Source organism: Pteropus medius, unplaced genomic scaffold (genome assembly GCF_902729225.1).
Source record: "Pteropus medius unplaced genomic scaffold, Ma_sr-lr_union100, whole genome shotgun sequence".
Classification (NCBI taxonomy): Eukaryota; Metazoa; Chordata; class Mammalia; order Chiroptera; family Pteropodidae; genus Pteropus; species Pteropus medius.
Window position 1 is genome coordinate 35,969,291 of NW_024340849.1, and position 16,793 is coordinate 35,986,083.

General features: G+C 35.7%; 1 protein-coding gene across 3 annotated transcripts in view; it reads right to left on the reverse strand.

The window, feature by feature from the left end:
- Window positions 1–391: 391 nt before the first annotated feature.
- The window catches only part of PSMA8 (proteasome 20S subunit alpha 8), a 33,170-nt gene continuing 16,768 nt past the window's right edge, over window positions 392–16,793 (reverse strand). For 2 of the 3 annotated variants that reach the window (XM_039844018.1, XM_039844028.1), the window contains 3 exons: window positions 3,032–3,151; window positions 2,853–2,915; window positions 635–788 (listed from right to left, as the gene is read on the reverse strand). In XM_039844018.1, coding sequence (XP_039699952.1) covers window positions 696–788; window positions 2,853–2,915; window positions 3,032–3,151 — 276 coding nt within the window. In that variant the 3' untranslated portion in view covers window positions 635–695. Of the gene's footprint in view, window positions 789–2,852; window positions 2,916–3,031; window positions 3,152–16,793 lie in introns of all 3 variants that reach the window. The other variant, XM_039844038.1, reaches the window with a different exon arrangement.

The window sequence follows — 16,793 nt, forward strand, 5'->3', positions numbered from 1 at the left end:
ATAAAATAAAAATAAAAACAGAATTACATGTATTCATTTCTCTTATTTTCATACAATACCCTGCTCAGATGACCTTATAAGCTGTTACCACAGTTTATTTTAACTGCCTATTTGGATAAGGCCTTTAATATTGTTCCATAAACAAAATGATATACTGCAATTTATAAAATGAAAAAGGTAAAATAAATCTAATATAATATTTAAAAATGAAGAGAACTGACAAAATTTTGACAATTAACACAAGGATGTTTTCATCATTCATTTAGAAATGCAACTCAGTATTATATTGTTTATTTTCAAATCGGTATCTCTCTACCTGACAGTCAATACTCAAATGTCACCAAATTTTTTAAAATTTAATTAAGCTGGGGAAATAAACATTTGGAAAAAAAATTAAAGTTTTTTCTTAATTAAATTTTCATATATGAAGAAAAGTAACATACTGGGCAACAAGTTATAGAGTATTGTCTCAGGTTTATATGGAATTATGAATGCTTTTAACAATAACTGAAATCTTTTTTAAAAATGTTCATATTAATGTATGTTTGTCCATGCAATAGATTGAAGACAACTATAAATCTGGCATTCTCAAAACAGCACATAACTAATAAAAGTAATGCTACAAATCAACTTATTTCCTTTAATTCTAAGGAGTACAACAAAACATTAAAAGCTCCCAGTTTTCATACTAAGAATTAGGCAGTCTTCTTTGATTTTTTCTTCTCTGCTTCTTCCTTTTCTTTTTCTATTGCACTTACTTGTAATTCAATTTCTTTGGCACTAAACATCTGAAAAGAAAAAATTTTAAAAAACAAGTTGCAATTATACCAATAATTTCTAAATATTTACAATATTAAAGAACTATTATATCTTATAAATTCCTATTTTCTATTTATAACTTTATATTTTATAACTTCAAATATATAATAAAATGTTTCAAAAGATTCAAAAGCAACATAGTTAAACTATTATGGACAAAAACAGAACTCCATGCCATTTCTACCATCATTGTGCTAAAAAAGAAAGCAGGGCAAAATGTGATGTTACATTACATATCCTACATAAGGATATAACTCTGAAAACATTTTAATGCCAGTCATTCAGTTCATGAGCAAGTAACTCATTTCTGAACTCCTCCTATCTTAACCCCACTGTGTGATCTTCAGATAGGGTTTGACTATTTTATCAGCTCACAGACTAGCCAAAAAAGTTTGGGAAAAGATGATTTACACTGCTTTCTCTATAACTCCTCACTAAGTACAAAGCAAAAGGAGTTATTTTATTTAAATCAATTTTATTTTGACTCAAAAATGGGAGCAAATTATTCAAGATCATACTGTTAAACAAATGGATCTGCCAGAACTTAAATCCAGGTCTATCCAATTCCAAAGCATGTGTTTTATTCACCACACAGCCTATTCTGAAATATGTAAAAGGATGGGATAACTTTGCTGCCTGGAAACATAACATCCTACTAATCATAAGGAAAAACAGTTGTCCAAGTTGTTGGTGTGTGTGTGTGTGTGAGGAGAGAGATATATAGAGGGAGAGAGAGGAGAGAGAGAGAGAGAGAGAGAGAGAGAGAGATGGGGCTGGAGAGCTGATTCTGTCCTCAGTGGTTCTGTGTCCCTGTGGTATTGATACATCTGTCCCTGGGCCCTTGGCAGCAGGGGTAACAACCCAGCCCAGTTCCAATCTCCACACTCTGTGCTCAGCATCCTGGTTATTTATGTGAGGTAATATATGGGAAGACCCACTACCCTGTCCCTATTTCTCGTATTCACTGAAACTCTGCTGATGTCCTATGCTCATGTCTGCATCCATTGGTTAATAATTAAATATGGGAATGTGGTATCAAAATGACAATAGTAACAAACCCCCTCCAAAACAAAAAACAAAAACCCCACTGTTCCACACAGCACTGATTTCAGCACTACTTTTCCTTGAAATACTTTTCTTAAAACAAAAGAAAAGGTATATGTAAAATAATCCTTCCTAGCATACTTTTTATGTAGTTTCCCATGCTTTGAGTGCTTTTGTACATTCAGCTGAAGAGAGCTAGTTGGCAAACTACACTGTAAAGGTCTACCTAATAAACGATCGCCTTTCAAATGTTCTTTAGCCAATGAGTCCTCTATCATAATATTCAAAACAATTTATCACATTGTTCTAAACAATCTATTTTGTTGTCCAGCAGTTTTAACCCATAATGGCTGACAAAAGGTATAAAAATAATAGGGTTAGATTTACCACAAAGAAATATGGTAAGGTTATCACACTTGGTATTAAAATTTAAGTCTTAGCATGGGCTCAAGGCACTTTTAAGTGAAAAGTTGAGAAAACAGATAAAAACCACTAGGCAGTCAAGAATGGGTGGAGGTTTTTTGACATAATGAAGGATAACATGTTAGAAGCCTGGAGGGCCCACAATTATATAAATGGCAGTTGAATGGCATCATCTAGATTTCAGAAGATCTAAAAAATACTACAAGAGTAACTGCTTTCTTTGCGGAGCCAGGAATGAATCTCCATAGGGAATTGACTATACTGAACCCATGAAGAACTGACTCAGTGGTGGTTCCTACTTCTAAGAACACATACTACATGGAGTAGGTCTGAATACAGATCTCAGCACCTCTAGGTGTTCACCAAGGGCTAGGTATAAGTAACTACTTGCCTCAAGCACATACAAATTAGTGACTATTAGCCTACAGAAACAAAATAAAACAGAAGTTGTTACAGTTGCTAAGGGATGTTTACAGCTTATAATGAAGATTCAAAGGTGACATTTTAACTTTTGTCAAAATACTTTATGCTACACATTATTTTTTCCTATTTGGTTGATGACTTACCTTCAAAGGTTGGTTTCTTCTTATTATAGCAAGTTCAATGTTTTTTCCACCAGACTGGACAACCTAATGAGAACAAGTGCAATACTAAAATTACTTCAGGAAATTTTGTGTCTTAATAAGCAACTGAGGAAAAAAAAAAACACCATGCTTTTCAGAATATGCTTTATTAGATCACTTACTTCAAGCAAAGCTCTTATTGCTAATTTGATAGCTTCACTGTCATTTGCTATAGCATCTTCTGTGTAATTCTTTTCTAGAAATTCTCGGACAGTTTTAGCGCTTCGACCTATTGCATTTGCCTTGAAAAATAGAAGATAACTATTAATATCACTGCAACATAAAGGAATTTATGGTTTCTAAGTGAAGTTTAAAGGTTTACAGTTTACTATTTCTTAGCATAATTACTAAATGAAAGTTGTAGGTTCAAAAAGTTAGCAAAAATTTCAGCAGCTCATTTAGTTACTATATGAATAATCTGTAGTGATGGCATGACTTATTTTCAAATATACCAATGCTTTATCCTGACCAATGCTTTCTATTGCTTTAATAGCTCCCAAGTTCTTGACAGCCAGAAGAGACTGAAAGAGTTGAAACTCTGAAAGATGAGGAGAGGAAAGGAGGTGTAATTTGCAATATGGTAGAAAAAGAAGAGAAAAAAAAGAACAATATGAAGAGGAAAGATGCTTACATAAATAGGACTGTACATCATTTTCTTAGAACTCAGAATAAAGTATACTAGTTATTAATTCATTATCTTCTTTGATTCTATAAGCAAGAAGGGCTTCTTCTGTTCCAGACCCCATTTTTCTACTTTCTTTATAATTTTTCATCAAATGAAAGAAAAAGGCAAACAGACTTCATTGGCTGCATGAATATAGGTAGTATATGGCATGTTCTTTCTAATTCAGTCTAAAATCCAGACTAGTACTAGTGATGACAATAGTAATGTACATTAACAGATCACTTATGTGCCAGGCACTTGCGTTAGGCATTTTACATGGATTATCTCATCTAACTATTCCAAAAACATTCACCAGATGTCTGTAGTATCCCCTAACCCAGCTATAACAACCAAACATGTCTCTAGATATTGCCAAATGTCCCTTAGGGGGACAAAATCACCCCTATTTGTGAACCACTGGCTTAAGTAATCTTGCTCAAGATCACATAGGGGATAAATAGAAGAGCTGAGCTTTCCAACCAAGTAGACTGAATCGGTAATCCAAGCTTTGAACCCTATACACTATGTATCCATGTGCCCCTTTGCTATGATGATCCTAGAAAAGAACCAGCAGAAAGGGTCATCCTCTCACTGAAGTATCCTGGCATTAAATGGGGAATGTCTCTGTTCCAACTGGTCAGTATTATGGTTGTAGGAAAGAGATCTCAAAGGAGATGTTTAGGAAGTGAGCAAATCTTTTGTACTACGTGAGAGTACTTTGTTCTGTTACTTCCAAGAACTTTTTCTATGCCTTTATATTTCAGGAGATTAAAATAAATAGCTGTGAAATTTTAAATTAGATTTTGTGGCCTTGAAATTTCACTAAGATCAAAGGTAAAGCCTTCAGACTAGCATGACTTTGGAGTTTATTAGCTTCTAGTTTGGGGGGATAACTAACTGGTTGCTGCACAGAGATAAGGTGTGGTTTATCCAAAAAATCTTACTGAGACTTTAAAGGTCACCTTGTAAATTCCTGGTGACTTTCCTATCCACTTCTTCCAATTGCTGATGTCAAAATTCTTTAACTCTTACCTAACTGACTGGTTTCCTAAAATCGAGCTGCTTCTCACCACACTCATTTCCCTACCCTCCCTCCAAATCCATCATCCACCCCAGTCCATTTCAACAGATTCTGATGATTTTTCAATGTTTTTCCTTCCTGCCTGTCTAGATCAATGCTGATTTTCTTTAGCCAAGAATACTAACTGCCAATCCCAATATCCATTCTTCCTTTGTGACAGAACTCTAGGCTATATGCCTGCTGAAAAATGTCACTTCACAGCCTCTATTATGAAAAGAAATATACAAGTGGAAATAATGGGGTGGAACTTCTTGGAATCTTTGCTGTCTGGATTTCAGATATGTTGGCTGGAGGTCTAGTAGCCACTTTGAGAGCATTGAAAAAGACTAATAAAAGAGACAAACATCAGCAACTGCTTACCTTCAAGCTTCTCAATATGTGAGAAAAATAAATCCTTAAATGTTAAGAATCATCACATCTCTGTTGTTAGGTGCCAAAAACAGAATCTCACGGATATATCTCTGAGTAGATCCTGTGACACACTGCCCCAACCCCTTTCAGAAATGGAAGCTTTATTCCTACAGCCCGTAGAGAGCCCTCAGATCTTAACTTTCTTTGAGAGGTGGCTTCGTTAACAAGAGCTGCTTCACCTAAGGTCATGCCCTCTTCCAGGGGTGTCCCACATCCGATCACTGATGATGAAGAGCTAATAATATCCAGTCTTCTCACCTCAACTTGGAACAATTCTGAGCAACCACCCTAGATCCTGAGCTTCCCACAGGCTGATGAGGCCTTTATTGAGACTGCATTGCAGTCCAACTTTTCCCTCTACCTAATCCTGTTCCCTTCACTTCAACAAATGCTGACCCCAAAAGCACTTCCTAATATACTTCCTAAAAATGGTTATACAGCCTTCAAAAGTCTTTGGTCCTGAGGTTCCATGTCTCTATGGTAGTATTTCCCAAAGAATACTAAAATGGAGAAAGGGTTCTAAATTCAAGTAGTCTTGAAGGCTACTTCTTTAACTGCTTCTAGGAGATTTACAATGCTTTTTAGAAGATTCAATACTTAATAAAAACATATTAAATTTCTTTCAACATCTCCTAAAATTAGAGTGCTTGTTTACCTTACACCTATTAATATAAAAAGAAATACACTTTGATTAACATTGCTCTGAAGCATACAACGTATTAATTTTGTTCTTGTTATAAAGCATTACTGACAAGAGTAAAATATGCCTCTAAAAGCATTAACACTGTTAGTTTTGTAATATCAAGCTTTGGTCATCTGAAAAATACTGTTTCACTGAATTATGCAGGTCTTCTGAATGTTAACCCATTTGATTTCTAAAACAGCAAATAATTATGCTCATTAACTTCACTACAAATATCAGAGAAGTCTTTCAGTACTGAGAACCTGTCGAGCTCATTGTGGCAAATATATATTTTCCAAAATTTTAATTTTTGCTATAAAGTTTGAATTTTATCATTGGCAACAAATACTGTCAGTTGTTTCCTTCAGGTAAAAGGCTTAGATCACTCATTTTTGAGATGTCCTTCCAAATTTCCAAGTCTAAATAACCATAGTTATTCTGTCCATTGTTCTATCAAGTAAAAATAAAGTTCCATGAAAAAATGGGCTAGTTCAGCTTGCAATTCAAACAGTCATGTAACTGTTTTCTTCAAAACAATAACTGTACCTACAGTAGATGTGCTTTCATATAGCATACTTCCATTTCATAACACAGAATATTCAAAGATGAATACTCAAGAATGGAGGGTTGTAATAATTTTTAATTGAGATGTTATTGACCATAACATTATATTAATTTCAGGCATACAGCATGATTCGATATCTGTATATTGTGATATTTTGTGAAATTATAGCCATGGTAAAAGTCTAGTTAACATTCATCACCACAGTTACAAATTTTTTTCTTGTGATAAAAGTTGAGATTTAATAAAATCAATAATTTGTACTGTTTCATCAAAGACAACTTATATGAAAGTTGAATTTATTAATTTATTGCAAATGCATGATGGTAAAGAATATGATGAGTGCTAATAAAGTTGAGTGCAGTTTTATTCACCATTGCTCCAGCAGTTTTATTCACCATTGGTCTTACACTATTAGTGCAAATGTTCACACAGTACCTCATGGACCAGGGGTCTGAAGACTACACTTTGAGATCTCCAGCTTTATACTACATATTCTATTCGGCTACATTCTGTAAGCTTATACAGCTAAGAAATTCCTATACAGTATGGATTCCACATAGACCTACTTGGAAGTTTATAACATTGCAGCTTTTTAAATTAAAATAATGAGTTCCAAATCTGGCAGGTCAACAAAGTCATCTGAGAAGAAGTCCTGTCCCAACAAAGTCACTTGGCTGGCTTCTTTTCACTTAGTTTTAATTTAAGCATCACTTTCTTAGAAATGTCCCCTCTATACCTAGTCTGAAGCAGCTCCCTCCTGTGCTCGAGGACATAATCCAGCAGCATGGTTTCATCATTACCCTTACCTCTCTACTAATGTCAAACTGAACAAAGAAAATTGTAGGTTGTAGAATGATATGCATAATATGATACTAATTATATGAAAATTTAAAATATGCAAAATAGTTCTCATTATTTATGGATACTTCCATGTGCAGTAAAAGTGTAAAGTTGTGCATAGGAAAGATAAACATCAAATTTAGGTTCCCTGGAGCAGGTAGAAGGAGATGTAGTAGGAGGGAAATGAGATTAGAAGGATACACAAAAGCTTCAATTACATTCAAGCTAGTGGTTACATAGATGTTTTAAATATTACTTTCATTAATCTGTAATATTTCACTTAAAGATATCTGGAGAAGGGCTAAAAAATGGCAACCAAATCATCCCTCTGGCAACCAAATCAAAGTTGTGACGGAAACAAGGAGCAGCAGTAAGAAAAAATTGCTTGGGATCTAGATGAACAAGCCATACAAGTAGGGAGAAGTCCAAGAAATCACCCTGCAAAGGCAGAAGGTAGGACGGGGCGAGGACACGGGGCTGCCTGGTCCTGAGTGGCTGAGTGAGATGGAGGTTGCGGCAGCAGGCAGCTACAGATGCCTCTTAAAGTGGCCATGTCCATGGGCGGATTTTCGCAGTGATGGACCTGCTTGCTCTGAGCACCAGTGCTGATTGGGCTGTGTGCAGGGAGCATCAGGGACTTACAGAGAGACATCGCCAAGCGAGACTCGCTCTGTACAGAAGTGCTGGTGATATCCACTGCTCCCTGTTGAGCCCTCCCCACTCCCAGTGAGTGGACACAGCGCCGCCATAGCCATGATGTCATCAAACTGGATAACAGAGGTCGCTCCGCCCAGAGGATTCCCTGAAACCCCACCTCCCCCAACTAGCGCCCTCACTCAAACATATCCAGGTATATCCTCAGTGATTCAGGTGCTCCTTGCTGAGCAGCGCCTAGACTCACAATGGAGGCAGCTGGCCTTGGTTTCTGGTGTGGCCTTTTGAGGCAACTATAAGCACAGCATCTGTGGACTGCTTGCTGAATCTTAATAAGTGACCCCGGAGGGGTAGAGGCTTGGGCTAAATTTGGCCTGCAGCTGAACCTCTCTCAGGACTGTACCACTGGAAACTTACTTCACAAATCCACATTAATAAGACTGGGAAACTTAGGAGCTTTGCTTAGTACATAGAAACAGACACAGAAAGGCAGCCAAAATGGGAAGACAAAGAAGCAAAAATCATATGAGAGAATAGAACAGAGATCCAGATATAATGGAGTCAAGTAATCCAACAGATGCAGAGTTCAAAACACTGGTTATAAAGATGCTCAATGAACTTTCGGGAAGGGTAGATAAATTTAGTGAGAACTTTAACAAAGAGATAAAAAAAAACATTAAAATGGAAATGGAAATTATAAAAGGGAACCAGTCTGAAATGAAGAACACATTATCTGAGATGAGAAGTATATTAAATGGAATAAACAAAGGAATAAACAGAGTGAATAAAGAAAAGGATCAAATGCCCTATCTAGAGGATGGAAAAGCCAAGGACACACAATCAGAATGGCAAGAGATAAGATGCTAAGACTATAAAAATAATTTAAGGAGCATATGGGACACTATTAAGGGTCCAAATATCTGTCTGATTGGCATAACTGAAGAAAATCAAGATGTTGAAGAGCTGTTTGAAGAACTAATGATGGAAAACTTCCCTAACCTGGTGAAGGAAATGGACACACAACCCCAGGAAGCTCAGAGAATCCCCAAAACCAGCGATCTAAAGAGGACTACACCAAGATACATCATAATTAAAATACAAAGTTTAAATACAAAGAAAGAATATTAAAAGTAGCAAGAGAAAAACAGATAGTTACTTATAAGGGAACACGTATAAGACCGGCAGCTGATTTCTCAAAAGAAACTATGCAGGACAGAAGGGCTTGGCAAAAAATATTTGACATGATGAAGACTCAGGATCTACAACCAAGAATACTTTATCCAGCAAAGCCATCATTTAGAGTTGAAGGACAGATAAAGAGCTTCCCAGACAAAAATAAGCTAAAGGAATTTATCAACACCAAACCAGTATTATAGGAAATGTTGGAGGGACTTCTTTAAGAAAAAAGATGTATCAAAAACAGGAATAAAGAATGGTAACAACTACATTCCTATCAATAAGTACCTTGAATGGAAAAAAATTAAGTTCTCCAACCAAAAGATAGCGTGGCTGAAAGGATAACAAAACCTTTACATACGCTGCTTACAAAAGACTCACTTCAGATTAAAAGACACACAGACTAAAAGGGGATGGAAAAAGATATTGCTTTGATGGACCTAGAAAGTATTTAAGTTAGACAGAGAAAGATAAACACTATATGATTTCACTTATATGCAGAATCTAAGGAATAAAAAGAACAAACTAATCAAAAACAGACTCACAAATATAATGGACAATTTGGTGATGGACAGAGGTGAGGGGGGTTTGGGGTGGCTGAGAGAATGGGGTGAAGGGTTAAAGAGGTACAAATTAGTAGCTGAGGGATGGTCATGGGGATGGGGAGCATGGCATAGGGAATGCAGTTAGTATTAATACATTGGCTAGATGGAGGGTCATGGGTGGAAAGGAGCAATTGGGATCATTTTATGAACTATATAGATGTCTAACCAATGTACTGTATAGTTGAAACTAATTAAACCCCCAAAACAAAAAACGCAAATAAGTGATCTGAAGCAAATATGGTAAAATATCAACATCTATTTAAACGGTGAATACAAGCATGTATTTACGTTTTGTGTTAAGAATATGTTTGAAATGTTCCATTAAAAATAATTATTTCTTTTAAAGATAAAACTTAAAACTCTCCATGCTTCTACCTAAGTACTTTAAGAATGGGTTCTACACACCTGTACCTATTTAAGGTCTTTGCTCTTATAAATGTTTCTACTTTCCTCTATATTATCAAAATTTCCCTCTTCACTGTATCATTTTCATAAATTTATAAAAATTCCAAAACATTTCAGTCACTCTTACTCATCTTTTTCACACCTTAATTACATTAAGCAAAGCCTCACACCATTCCTTATCCTGCAAAATAAAACCAAAATCTAACCAATTCTCACCATTTCTATTACTACCACCTGGCTCAAATCACCTGGATTTTTATATTCTTTACTGGTCTCCCTGCATCAGTCTTTGTCCTCTCCATACATTTTCACATAGCAGCCAGAAAGATCCTTTAAAAAAAGTTACTTCATGACTCTGTTTTGCTAACAAAATTTCCAATGACTTCCGATCTTGCTCAGAGTAAAATTCACAATCTTACAATGGAGTAAAAGAAAGGCCCGGATGATTCCCTCTTTCTGCTCCCCTCTAATCTCATGTCCTACCACTGCCCCCCTCACTCACTCTGCTTCTTCCATCCCGGGCCACCCCTAAAACACACCAAGAAGCCGCACTTCAGAGTATTTGTACCTGCAGTTCTGTCTGGAATGCTCTTCCCCAGACATGTTCACACTTTGCTCCTCTCACATCTTTCAGGTTTCTGCTTAAACACTCTTCTTCCTGACTACCCTCTATAAAATTACACCTCCTCTCCTATACTCCCCTCACCACTCCCTTAGCTGATTTTGTATTTCTCTAGAGTCGTACCTCCAACATTTTAATGTATGCAAAAATTATATGGGGATCTTATTAAAAGAGATTCTGATTCAGAAGGTCTAGTGGGACCTGATATTCTGCATCTGTAGTAAGCTCCGGTGATGCTAATGCTGCTAGTTCCTGATCCACACCTTGAGTGGCATGTGTTACTATCACAATCTAACGTGTATTTACTTGTCTTTCTGTCATCTCCAGAATGTAAGTTCTGAGAGTAGACTTTGTTTTAGTCACTGCTATTCTTAGTGTCTAGAAGAGTACCTAGCACATATTTAGAGCTTAATACCATTGTTGAATGAATGAATCATATATAGCACTGCCAATTTCAAAAAACAAAAAAACAAAAACAAACAAAACCTTTCTTGAACCCAAATTCTCCTCCAGTTACTGTTCCATGTCTCTGCTCCCCTCTGTAGCTAAACTTCTTAAAGAAACTATTTTCACTTCCTTCCTATTCTTTTCTTCAGTCTTCTATTTTGAACATTTTAAAACCTAGGAAAAATTGACAGTACAATAAACAATTAACTGCAACCTTTTTTACCTAGATTCATGAATCCGTTAACATTATTTTGTTAACATTTTGAGATATGTATTACCTCTCTCCATTTACTTACACACACATGTGCATGGCTTTTTATGGTGAAGTTGAAGATATCATAAAATTTCATCCTGAAATACTTCAACACCTATCCCCTTAAAATAAAGATGTTTTCTTATATAATATTGTAATTACCACACTCAAGAAATTTAAGACTGATACAATACACTTTATTATCACTTTCCTCTTTATCATCAAAATAGTATCATATAATACTATTATACAATACTATTATACACTCTGTATTAAATACCTCTGGTTGTCCCTAAAATGTCTTTTGTGACTGTTTTTCCCCCATCCAGGATCTAATCAAAGATCACGGATTGCATTTGTCCCTTTAGTCTCCTTTAAACTGGAAAAGTCTCCCTGCCTTTATTTTGTCTTTCAATGAACATTTTTAAAATGTAGAATGTTCCATAACCTGAATTTATCTGATAATTCCCTCTTGAAGAGATTAAGGTTAAATCCAAAGGCAAAAATTCTAAAAAGGTGATGTCATTTCTTTCCCATTACATCACATCAGGAGGCACATAATGTCAATTTATCCCATTATAAGTTAAGCTAAGTTTGATGGTTATGATTGTGTCCACCAGGATCTCTCCACTAATACCTTTGTGATTAATAAGTAAAATATGGGACCATGTAAATATCCTTTTCCCCAGCCATCTTTTACCTGATGGTTCTAGCATCCCTTGATGATTATTGATGTTTCATCCCCAAACTCTTAAATCCACTCAATCAGGCTCACTCCATTCAAGCTGCTTGTCAAATTCACCAAATGACCTGCATTCTGCCAGATCCAATCATCTCATAGTCCTCTTCTTTCTTGACTCATCAGTGGCACTGACTCAGTTGATCAACTCTTCCTGAAATACTGTTCTCATTTGGGATCCAGGACATTGTTCCCTCGGTTCTTCTCCTTTACAGATTATGCTGGATCCTTCTCCACCTTTCACTGGTCCAATTCCTCTGATCTAAATCAGGTCTTGCCTGAATTATTATTAGACACAGCCTCCTAACTTGTTTGCCTCCTATCCTACCCTACAATCTATTCTCAATACAGCAGCAAGAGAGATACTTTAAAAACATAAATCAGAGTAATTTATTCCAGTATGCAAAAACCTCAAATGAGTTTCTACATCATTCTATTTAATAACCCAAGTCCTATCTATGGCATTCAGACCCCACCTCTGTTACTATCTTTCTTGACTTGCTATAGCATAGTCATATGCTCCTGCACAGAGCTCTAGCTCTAATAGCCTCCTTGATATTTCATAAGCATGGAACATACTGTTGCCTTGAGATTTCGCTCTTATTGTTTCCTTTGTTTGGAATACCATAGAAATAACTACTAAGCATGCTCTTTCATTTTCTTGAGGCCTCTGTTCAAATGTCACCATTTCAAAGGTGCTTTCCCTGACCATCTTACTTACCAGTCACTCTTTATCCTCCTAACCTTGTTCTTTCCCTCCATCCTACAGGACTTATGTTTTATATACACCATCTACATGTATTTTTGTCTATTGAGTTCACCTCTCTATTCCCAGAACCTAGAACAGTATTTGCTATGTAATAGGAATTCAATATTTATAGACTGATATTTGTTAAATGATGGATTGTTTATATATTTTATTTTATAACTTGTGATGGTAAATTACCTTTGGGAATCCTGCACTATAATATACCTTAGTGCAGAGATATCATCAACTCCCAAGCTTACTGCTCTGGTACTCAGTTCCTTCTTCATTTCTAGCCCTTTAAGATTTTCTGTCTTTCTTATGAGTTCAGCTATACATTAAAAGAATCTTAATGATCATTCTTGCATTCTAGGTGTTTATAGCAGGAGAATTTTTAGTTAATGTAATATGTGAAACCCCAGAACTTGTTACTCCAAGTAAAAAATATTTTCTGCAATGTGAAAATGTGTACAGAAAAAATTTTTCAGAAAGGGTATCCTCTCACCACAACTGATCTAGATACTACTGGAACATGTGGCAACCTGCAAGGCTGACTGAATTCATTGGACTCTCTATCATGGAAGGGGCAGCAGTATGCCTTCACTAGAAGATACTCTTACTGTGAATGTGAGTTTCTCTTTCCTATACCAAGTGCTTCTGTAAGTCCACCATCTGTGAGCTTGCTGACAGATGGTATCCTACAAAACATTTCGAGTGACCAAGGAACTGATTGTAAGGAACTGAGAGAAGGCTTATGCCCATGGGATTCACTGGTCTTATCATGTTCACTATCACCCTGAAATAGAAATATGGAATAGCCTACTGAAGACTCATGTATAGCACCTGAGCTAGGTTTCTGTTCTACAAGATCCTGTATATGCCCTGAAAGAGAAAGCAGTAACTAATTTCTCTCATAGTCAGAAATCTAGGAATCAAGGGATAGATGTCTCAATACCCATAATGGCCCACTAATAAAATTTTTGCTTGTCACTACTAAGTGTATAATTTAAAGGTCCTAGTTCCCAAGGCGGGGGAGTGGAGGGAGAAAAGGCAATATTCTACCAGGGTATAGAACAACAATTTTACTGAACTAGAAGCTGAGACTGCCACTTGGCCATTTTGAACTACTCATATCCTTGAAGCAGTAGGTAAAAAAAGGGTTACTGTAAAGATGGTGTAATTATTCTGATTATCAAGAGAAATAAAGTTACTGTTATCAGTAGGACCAGGGAAGAGATGTCTAGAACTCAAAGAATTTTCTGGAGATCTCCTTTAGTATTCCTATGTGAAGAGAAAAAAGTTAATGGAAGACTCTATAATATATTAAAGCAGGATCGCTAATGTCAAAAAAAAAAAAGTTTGTGTTATGTGACAGCTAAAGAACCCTAACAAACCAAAGTGCTAGTATCAACTATTTCTATTATCATTTCTATAACAGGTAATGTGGCCACTGCTTATATTTTTAACTTCCTATTCCTACTTCCCATGTCACATCTTTTAAGACTATAACCTAGCACTGCAAAGTATTGTCACCACACTAGTCTATAGCTGTGTCCTCAATAACCCACTGTACCATTTTATCAGGCAACTTGACATAGTAGGTCAGAGTTAAAAACAAAACATAGAAACAAACAAACAAAAAAGGAAAAGCAAAACTTTATCTCATGGCTAAAGTGCTATAGTTCCCTCCAAACAGAAATAAAACCAGATTTCATTCTACCTTTCAAGACTGGATATCAGAATTTATATAACACATATAGAGAATCCTTTGGCCTAAGGGAACATGCTGTTCTGGAAAGAACAAAGGACTAATAGACAGAATATTCTGAGTTCTAATTCCAGTTTTGCTATTAACTAGTGATATGAACATTAAAAAAAAATCACTTAACTCTTAAGTCTGACCATATATATAAGTTTCTAAATGAAACTCTTTCTAAATGTGATTTTAAAAAAGCATTATAACCTGAATATAAGACCTGAAACAATAAAATGCATAGAAGAAAACATAGGAACTAAACTCAAGGACCTTAGACTTAAAGAAGATTTTATGAATTTGACCTCAAAAGCCAGGGAAGTAAAAGCTAAAATAAATGAATGGAACTATATCAAATTAGAAAGCTTCAGATCAGCAAAAGAAATTGTCAACAAGGTAAAGAGACAACCATCCAAATGGGAACCTCTATTTGCAAGCAACGCCTCCAGTAAAGGCCTAATATCCAAAATCTATGAAGAACTCATACAACTTAATAACAACAAAAAAACAATCCAATCAAAACATGGGCAGAGGACCTGAACAGACACTTCTCCCTAGAGGACATACAAATGGACAACAAATATTTGAAAAGATGCTCAACATCACTAGCTATTAGAGAAATGCAAAACAAAACCACAATGAGATACCATCTCACATTTGTTAGAATAGCTATAATCAACAGGACAAGTAATAACAAATGTTGGAGGAGATGTGGAGGAAAAGGAACCCTCGTACACTGCTGGTGGGACTGCAAATTGGTACAGCCACTATGGGAAACAGTATGAAGTTTCCTTAAAATAACTAAGAATTGATCTACCACATGATCCAGCAATCCCTCTACTGGGTATTTACTCTTAAGACTTAAAAATCCAAAAAGATATTTACACACCGATGTTCATAGCAACATTATTCATAGTGACCAAGACAGGGAAGCAACTGAAGTGTCCTACAATAGATGACTGGCTAAAGAAGTTGTGGTACATACATACAATGGAATATTACTGAGCCATAAGAAGAGGTGAAATACTACATGGATGGACCCTGAGATAATCATGCTAAGGGAAATAAGCCATACAGAAAAAGTTGAAAATCATGTGATATCACTTATATGTGGGATATAAACCTAAAAGCAACAAATGAACAGGACCAACAGAGACTCATGGACATGGACTATAGACTAGAGGTCACCAGAGGATAGGGGGTGGAGGGGGAGGAGGGAGGTAGACGGGGTAAAGGGGGTCAAATATATGGTAGCTGAAGGAAACTGGACTTTGGGTGGTAAACACACAATAGAATATTCAGATGTCAAATTACAATGTACACCTGAAAATTACGTAATTGTATTAACCAACGTTACCCCAATAAACTTAATTTTTTAAAAGTGAAAAAAAAAACTAAAAGCTTTATAAATACTTCTTTCAACCAAAATCTTACAAGAAAGTGCAATATGTAATATTAGTAAAATAATGATAATAGGGTGTATGTGTGCATGCAGGCACACTATTCACATCTTCCCCACCTCTACCACATGGCCTTCAAAAACACCACAGCAGAGCAGTTTTAGACCTAGATGATAAATAAAATTCCCAACAATTTAAAAATTCCATAATTTTCATCATAACTAATTGACTTAGAAATAAAAAATCCTTCTCTGTGTGACCCCAGAGAGCAACTAAATTAAAACGGAAAATTATGTAAACTTGGAAATTGTGATGTTACGAAATTTAAATGAAGGATAATGATGTAATGATAAATGCAAACAGAAGATGGCAGACTTCAAAATATTTAGACAAAGTGTAATAGTGTGTTTTATTTAGGGCACAGATTTGGAGGCATAAGAAATCTAGCACATGTAAAAGATTTCTAACTGGTAGAAAAAGTCTGGTAACTGCAGCAGGGAAATTCATAGCTTCTGATTACCAATTAGATTGTTTAGGTAGTTTAAAAGAAGATGTGCAGCTAACACAAGTACTCACTTCTCTTTGGTAAGAATATAATCCACTGTTTTACTGGCTTGGTTAATTGGTTTCTAAAACAGAATCTAATGAGTATGGTCAGCTCAAATCAAATCCTTTAGTTACCATAAAGATCAAGTCAATATTTCTCAATTAATTTATTTGGCTCTTAGTAATAGCAAAATAAACTCTTCATAAACTTATTTCAAAGCCTAAGTATTTAAACTTTTAATAAAGTCAAAATCACTTAGATTCTGTGGTACAGTCGTATTCTTATATATGAGAAT